Source organism: Neolamprologus multifasciatus, chromosome 5, assembly GCF_963576455.1.
Source record: "Neolamprologus multifasciatus chromosome 5, fNeoMul1.2, whole genome shotgun sequence".
NCBI classification, from domain to species: Eukaryota; Metazoa; Chordata; class Actinopteri; order Cichliformes; family Cichlidae; genus Neolamprologus; species Neolamprologus multifasciatus.
The window spans coordinates 16,669,075-16,677,254 of NC_140443.1; the positions used below are offsets into that span (position 1 = coordinate 16,669,075).

Here is an 8,180-nt window from a genome sequence, read left to right on the forward strand (position 1 = left end):
AAACAGGCAAACACAGACGCATACAGGTTTGAAACTTTATTGCAGTTTGATTACAACATCCTTAATTCTTGAATGGTGCATCAACAGTTTTAATGATAAAAGAAAAAAGAGTCTGTGTATAAATGTGTCGGCCTACTAAGGAAACACACTGTTCTCTTTCTGTCATCAGCCACAGAAAGAGCCGTTTGGTCTCCCTCAGCTGATGATCTTCTCGGTGGTCTCAGTCATGAGCTGGCAGGCTTTCTTGTGTTTTGGCCAGTGCTTCACTTGACACTCTCTGAAAACATACATCAGCAAGATAATGACGCAGACATTTAGCACATTTGAAACAAAAATATGCATTTTGCATCCAATACTGAAGAAACATACCTCTCTGTACTCCATTTGTTTCTCAAATGTGTTTAAATTTGTTTCTTAGTGCCCCGGCAAGGCTTACGTCAACTTTATCAAAACCTTAGGAGCAATGTGTGAGAGTGGGAAAGTACTGAGCCGCTCTCACATGTGACCTTTTGATATTTTGAAAAGAGAAGCAGCACATTTCTTTTCACTTACTTGTGGTAACCTGCAGGAATTATTCCCCTTCAGACACCTTTGCAGTACTGGAAGTACTTTGTGTGGTTTACGTGAGCATGCAGGAGGCAGCACACATGACACGTATTCGCTGTCAGTGGTATATGGACTGGTTTTTATATGGCGCTTTTCTACTCTACCTGACAACTCAAAGTATTTTATACAACTTGCCACACTCACCCATTCACACAAACACTTTTTTTTTAGCTTTTCAAGGCTGGCTTCAAAAAGAGCCAGCCTCAAGTGGAATTAATATAGTTTATATGAATGTAGCTAAATGTAGCTGGCTAACCACGCTAAATAGAAAAGCTAGAATTCCTTATCTTTTTCATTTTTTGACATTTCTCTAAGTTTTAGTCAAATAGTAGATACTTTTAAATTACCATTCAGTCAGTTCTGGAGGTATGCCCAAATCAGATGTGCTCTGTCTAAAAGGAGAGGGGGTCCTCTTAACTGACCTACAAGTACTCCAGTTGTACAGTTACTAATAGCACTACCGTCAGGCAAAGGTGTCACTTCCAAAACGTATAATTTATTTCATGAACAGCGATGTAACCCTTGCTCAAAGAGGTAGTAGCTTTCTAGATATATCTTCTGAAGAATGGAAGTGTTGCCTGCATAGTTTTTACCCTAAAACATGGGTAATAAATTTATACAAATGAAAATAATACACAGATGGCACAGACACCACAGCAATTACACAGATGTAATTACTGCTCGTGGACATTTCCTGCAGATATGGGGGACAGGGGGTCTCTAGAATAATATGCAAGAGGTTATTTTTGAAGTCTGTTTGAATTTGATTATTTCAAAAAAAGGGAAGCAGTTTACTGAGGCTAAACGGATATTACTGAGACACTGGAGGCGTAAGCACCCTCCTCCATATGGAGAATGAATAACAACAATGGCACTGTTATAGTTCACTGAATAAGCTCTATGAACACATACTTGTGAGCCATTTTTCAAGTGGCTCTGCAGCTTAAAGTAACATTTCTTTTTATTTGTTTTGGTACTTAAGTGTTAATAAGCATTGAGTCTTAATTAAAATGGATTTTTTTTATTTGTTAAAAATATTCAATAAATTGCTCATTGCAAGAGAAAACAACTAAACTAAAAGTAAAACAAAAAGTAAACGAAAAAAGCAAAAAGTAAATTAGAACTCCACCCTCTAATCTATATAAGGTAACTGGCTTCTAACCTGGCTTCAAAAAATGAAAACGGTGGTGACCAAAAACTAGAATTAAAGCTGCAAAGTCCAAAACCAATGAGCTCATGGTGGCTAAGGCCATCTTTAATACTGTTAGTGACTCTCACATGTGCACTTCTGCAGGGAATCTTTGTAGCCTACAACGTAACCTATCCAAGTGGCCAACTTCATTGCTAGCATTTATGATTGTGTGTGGTGCATTATGTGCAATAACCATGTGGTCGTGTCCTGGTGTTTTGCATGTAGTGCTGACAGAGTCCTAGGAAGGTGCAGGACTTTCATGCATGTGTTAAAACAGCCCTGAGCTTTGCCTTCAGGCTCAGCTCAGGGTCTGTCAGTACCTGTGACAGTACCACTCTCCTCGGCAGCGAGAGCATCTCTTTGTGGCCTCTCTCCCACAGGATCCACATTTTGGTTTCTCAGGAAGTAAACTCTCCATTACATCCAAGTTATACGTCTGGGCCAGCCTAGTTAAAACAAGCGCTGATTATTTAGAGTGCCTGAGTCGTTTCTCTGTTCCTTCTCTAATCAGTCAGACCTGTGTTTTCAGTGTTACCTCTGGGCCTGTTGTCTCAAGTCACTTTCAGATGGGCTGAATGTTTCTTTGACTTGATACTTTGCTAGTGCCTTCCACTTTCCAGAATTCTCACTGATAATGCGGTTCCACATTTCTGGGATCTATAAATAGAGTAGAGCCGAGTGTAAACTGACAGGCACATTGTTTAGGTTCAGGGATAAGTGAACATTTGTGAGTGTGACTGCACCTGCTCCAAAATCAGTTCTTTTTTTGGAGGGGCTGGATCTGAAACAGCAAGATGAACCAGGAAACGCTGCAGATCCACCAGATTTGGCAGCTGATCAATCAAGATGTCAGTCAAGAAACCTCTGAGCTGTGGCACATGAATGACAACAAATACAGTGAAGCAAGAATAACAATGTATGAATCATCAGTTTACACAGACTGCATAAGAATAAAATGTGATTACAGAAGGATGCACATGGCTGCCTGGTTATGTAATTAACGGAGCAGGAAGAGGATGAGAAAGCTCATAATAGGAGGAAACATCTTGGTCAAAACAACCCTTGGAAACTGAATGTGTGCTCTAACAAGGGAGGAGATGAGATATGATGCTGGAGGACAATAACCCGGCACTCACACACTTGCCAAACACCAGATTACAGCTACTATCCAGCAGCCATTTGGATGGACGAGTTGATACAATTTAATATCAGCACAGACAATGAATGACAACAACTCCGCATGATCAGTGCATCTAAAGTTATAATAAAGCAATCATCCACTGTATACCTTCAGAAGCTGGCTCTTGTTGAAACTGTTGAAGTCGTATTTTCTCTGGAATTCTTCTTTTAGCAGCAGATTGTAAAGGGAAAGCCAGACCTGACCGTCAAGTTTGGTCATTTTTAAATGATCCTCTACAGGTATCGTCTGCCACTTGCCATCAATGTGCTTTTGCACGTTATCTACAGTGGGAGACAATGAGTAGGTTATTGAATAGTAAGAAACTTTAGCAGGTGTGAAAGGTTAGCTTCCTGTTGCTTGGCTTGGGTAGCTTTTAGAAGCCTCTAAAGTTTTGTTTTTGGTTTTTTTTTACCAGTGATGTAATTAGTAGATCAACACCAATCTCATGTTTGAGGTGATACCTTCTCTGCAGCGACTCCAGGGGCAGTGGTCAATCAGCTGAACCAGTACACAAGGAAGGTTATGGGTGCACAACATTCGATTGATAATGCTGATGCTGCAAAGAAACACATTCCTTTGGTCAGCTGCAGCGTGTTTCTCAGTGTAATACTGAGTATACTTCCACTAGAGCATAACCAAGTGAATTCCAGGGCGCCATACCTGTCTGCGTGGTCTGTAATGTAGCGCAGCACTGACACGGCTTTCAGAGAGATTTCAAACTCCAAAGCTGCACTCTGCACCTGCAGCTCCTTCAAGAAACGAAGCAAACCGTTCAAAAGTTTGCGACAGACTTCGGCAAATGTGTCAAACCAAAAACAAAACATACATTCTCACCTCTAGAGAGGATGTCTGTTTGTGTTGGTCATATGTCACAGCAACATCCTTTATCGCTTCACCCGCCAGCAGGGTGAGTTTTCGATGGCAGTAATCCACCAAGTCAAGAAGAGAGTCATCTGCTGCATCACATGAATCCTGCATAACAAGACACAACCGCTTGAACACTTGCCATAATGCTTAATTTACAACCATGTTCTCAGAGAATGACAGTCCGTGCTTTCATGGTGTGTGACATGTTTTAAGATATGTAGGGATTATTTGAGTTCTTACTGACCTTGTGAAACATTATGGTTTCAAGTAGATTTATGATGGTGGCTTCATGGTGGATCTAAAAAGGAGTCATAACAGAACACATGAAACATGAGCAATGTGAACTGCTCATTTAACATCTCATTTAACACTCACCACCATGTAAAGATGAAAACTCTTCTCTGGATTGAAATTCTCCAGCTGGCATAAGATGGGAAACACTTTTTTCTTCCACACTTCAATAAGGATCATCTCATGGACCAGGATGTGTATCTGGAATGGGAAAGGAATCACTCCCCTCTAAGCACTTCTTAGAAAATTGTAAAAGGGCTTGCGTAAAAGCTCCTGACATTTTATTATTGTTTATATGCAGTTGTGGCAGTCACCTTTCCAAATGAAACCAGGAGGTCCTTGACAAACTCATCGTGCATGGCAGAGGCATTCAGTATTGCCTGCATGTTAAGTTTCTCAATATAATCATGCTGCTTGAACCATCTGCTAGCACACAAAGAGAATAAAAAAGCATCACTTCTAAAGGTCGGAATCACCAGACAACCCATGACATGATATTGTCACAATACTCATAATATGACATTAGTGTTATTCAATAAGATAAAGTTGTGTTTTGCTGCTGAGATTGTCAACATACCAACACTGTCACCAAAATCTGCTCTATATGTTGCCATAAGATGGAATAAGTCTGTAGACAGTCTGTGACTGAATGGGGTCAAGTTAGCAATTGAATGCAATCAGCTACAGCAGCTAAGTGTGTAAATCATCGAAAATCACACCGAAATGCACAGAATTAGGGTATACTTATTGATAGCAGCAGGGAGTCCAATTTCTGTCCCCAGAGAGAAATTCAAACATGAGGAAGCTACCTCCAGATTTTATCATGATGTAATGAGTTGCGAATCCAAAAGCAGGACAAAGAATCTCTGTATGCAAAAGTAGCTTTATTGACTCATAAAATGTGAACACAGGGTGCTGCAAAAAACTGACAGAAAACCCCAAAACTAAAGACACAGAGGGAAAACCAAGTCGTGAGATGGGAAACCAGGGAATCAAATGAAGATGGAAAATCTGACCAAGACACAGGAGAAGAAAGAATAAACCAAAGCAGGAACCAAAACTAAGTAAAAATACAAGAATGCAAAAGCTAACACACAACAAAAATCCCAGCTAGCTCTAAAATAAGTCTGATTTAACTCTCAGTTCCTTTTAGTCAAGGCTCAGGGCCTTTATTATAATGAAGTATAAATTCTGATTTGAATATTCTTTACAGAGAATCTTATCTGTCTGGACCAGATCATCTCTCTCTTAAGTATTTAAAAAGACACATATTATCAGGCTCTCTGCTTCAGTGCATTCAATTTGAAACAATGCTTGAGTAAAGTGCGTCAAATTACACAAATTAGAGTGTCAGTTTTAGTTTGTGTAGATTTTAATATATATTTCAAGAACTTGAAACATACACTGATTTCAAGGAGTCAAAACTAACAGTGTTCTTTGGCAGATGTTTCCTTTTTGACAACCAGTCAAAAACCAATAGATCACATAGATTAAAAGCTATTTTCAGGGGGGGAAAAAGAGCTAATCATGCAAGTGAAGACGGTAATAATGTCGGTTAATAACAAAATCTATCAGAGACATATTAGGTTTATGTGGTTGAACATTCACAGGATGCAGATGTACATATTTCTTAATCAAACATCACAAGACGACTACATGGCCAGAACCTCAGGGGATTCACCACAACATGCAAATGACTGATAAGCCTCAAAAAAGGACCAGATTTGTCATCACAAAAAAAGGGAAAGAAACTAAAAGTAACCAACAGAAGTTGATGAACAAAGATCTGACAAAATATCTCTATCTCTATCAAAATGATGCAAAGAGGAAGTGGAGAAAATAGAAACAAGTCATGAGCTGTAGAGTCCTGAATGCATTTCTTTTTTATACTTGACCACACTGATAAGTTTCTTTATATGTGCAGATTTTGGGGAGACGCAGTCGACGTACACACATATTCACACAGCTAGACAGTGCTGTGATGTCAGGCAGCAACTGCATGACCTCTGTTATGGTGCCATACACAGGCAGGCTGATAACCATGAAAAAGCCTAAAGAGGAAAAAGAAGGAAGTCAGACTGGGAAACTAAGGCAACTTTACTTGTGTCTGAAACGAAGCAGAAAACTAGGACAGAAGAGACATTCCTGTGTGTCTATTGAACCTGTAAAGGGTATTAATAATGTATTTTAATGTATTACATTAAATCCCAAAGTACAGTTAGGTCCGTATATATTTGGATACTGACACAAGTTTTGTGTTTTTACTTGTTTACTGAAACATATTCCAATTACAGCTATATAATGGAGTTTCAGCCCCTTGAAACATGTGCCACCCTCGTTTTAAAGGGACCAAAACTAATTGGACAATTGACTCAAAGGCAATTTTATGGGCAGGTTTGGTCAATTCCCTCATTATGTCATTATCAATTAAGTAGATAAAGATTTAGAGTTGATTTGAGGTGTTGTGCTTGCATTTGGAAGATTTTGCTCTCCATGCAGGTGAAACAAGTGATCTTTAAGCTGCGAAAACAGAGGGAAAAAAAACATCTGAGAAATTGTTACGAGTTTAGAAGTGGCAAAATCTACAGTTAGGTCCTGAGAAAGAAAGAAAGCACTAGTGAACTCAGCAACAAAAAAAGACCTGGCCATCCATAGAAAACGGCAGTCCTGGGTGATAGCAGAACACTTTCTATGGTGAAGAGAAAACGCTTCACAACAACCAAGCAAGTAAACAACATTCTCCAGGAGGTAGGTGTATTAATATCCATGTCTCCCATAAGGAAAATATTGCATTAAAGGTAAAGCTGCTGCAGTAAAGGCCTGGCGGAGCATTAAAAAGGAGAAATCCCAGCATCGGGGGGGTGTCCATGAGTTCAAGACTTCAGGCTGTCATTGCCAGCAAAGGGTTTTTCAATATTAGAAATTAACATTTTATTTTCAGTTATTTAATTTGACCAATTACTTTTGAGCCCTTGAAATGAAGGGATTAAAGTGCTTTAGTTTCTCACATTTTTAGCCAATCTTTTTGTTCAACCCACTGAATTAAAGTTGAAAGTCACTTCAACTTCATCTGAGCTATCTAATTTAAAATTCATTGTGTTAATGTACAGAAAAGGTGTCTCTGTCCAAATATTTATGGACCTAAGTGTAGCAGATGGTTTCCCATCTAAGGTGCACATTATAAAATATTTTTTTTTAGCTCTTGATGTTTTTATTACCCAAATAATTAGTATATGTATTGATGTGTTTATTTCACAAAGGAATGATATATTTGGTTGAATTAAAGAGAAGGGGGGGGGGGGGGGCTCTGGCTGCTGCACTTTCATATTCAATATGAATATTAGAAGGTCAGAGTTGTATTGTGATGGTTACTTCTCATTGAGAAAAACTGATGGACAAAAACATCACCAGAAATAAGTAAGTGTTTGAAATGTGAATGTCTTGGGTGAGGGCCCCCTCCAATGCTCAAACCTACAGTCTGCATGGGTTTGCGGCAAAAATGCAATCAGCGTTATTTAGTTATATATGATAGCAATATTATAACTACATCTGAATCTGACGTTTTGCTCAATTTCAGCTGTTTAATTTGCACCACTGAGTGCTTTGGGTTGATTTTTTTTTTTTAAATTTTATTTGTATAACAAAGCACATTAAGCTCCCTTATTTAGCATTTACAATCTGTACTGGCTAATGAGAAATAATCTAATATAGTCTCTATTTATTTATCACATTCTTTTCTTTCTTTTTTCCCTTTTTTGTACGTTCCATCGTGTTTACAAGCTAATTTAGCTCAGGTGCAGAGTTAGTTGGTTCGACTCACCTCTCTGAGCCCACTTCCTTGAGGGAGAAAGTTTCCAGACTCTGGATAAAGCCTTCCGCTTCAACGGGAAGAATTACGTATGTATCCATTACGTTGAGAAAAGATATTACGCAATAAAGAAATAAAGGACTTGTCTAACTGAAGCTTGAGTAGACTTGTTCGTACTGTTAACGGTTCGAAGTTAGCAACACGAAGTGTTTCCGGTAGTTGTCATGGTTACGGAA

At 38.9% G+C, this 8,180-nt stretch overlaps 1 protein-coding gene across 2 annotated transcripts; it reads right to left on the reverse strand.

The window, feature by feature from the left end:
- Positions 1 to 21: 21 nt before the first annotated feature.
- Positions 22 to 8,154, reverse strand: zmynd10 (zinc finger, MYND-type containing 10). Of its 2 annotated transcripts, none has more exons than XM_085160134.1 (12): positions 7,957 to 8,154; positions 4,451 to 4,559; positions 4,221 to 4,337; positions 4,090 to 4,143; positions 3,813 to 3,950; positions 3,639 to 3,727; positions 3,440 to 3,534; positions 3,087 to 3,259; positions 2,542 to 2,667; positions 2,334 to 2,455; positions 2,119 to 2,244; positions 22 to 277 (listed from the first exon to the last, which is right to left on the reverse strand). In XM_085160134.1, the coding sequence occupies exons 1-12, from the start codon at positions 8,043 to 8,045 to the stop codon at positions 196 to 198; spliced, it is 1,320 nt and encodes a 439-aa protein (XP_085016260.1). In that variant the 5' UTR covers positions 8,046 to 8,154; the 3' UTR covers positions 22 to 195. The 2 variants fall into 2 exon arrangements, with proteins under 2 accessions (XP_085016260.1, XP_085016259.1); XM_085160133.1 differs by having other exon boundaries at positions 4,451 to 4,562.
- Between the last annotated feature and the right edge of the window lie 26 nt (positions 8,155 to 8,180).

Excerpts from the sequence above, each read along its gene's own strand:
- zmynd10 (XM_085160133.1), bottom strand. The coding sequence starts at position 8,045 with ATGGATACATACGTAATTCTTCCCGTTGAAGCGGAAGGCTTTATCCAG. Across the intron at positions 2,456-2,541 it reads AAGAACTGATTTTGGAGCAG|ATCCCAGAAATGTGGAACCG; the intron begins GTGCAGTCACAC and ends CTCTATTTATAG. Across the intron at positions 2,245-2,333 it reads TTGAGACAACAGGCCCAGAG|GCTGGCCCAGACGTATAACT; the intron begins GTAACACTGAAA and ends TGTTTTAACTAG.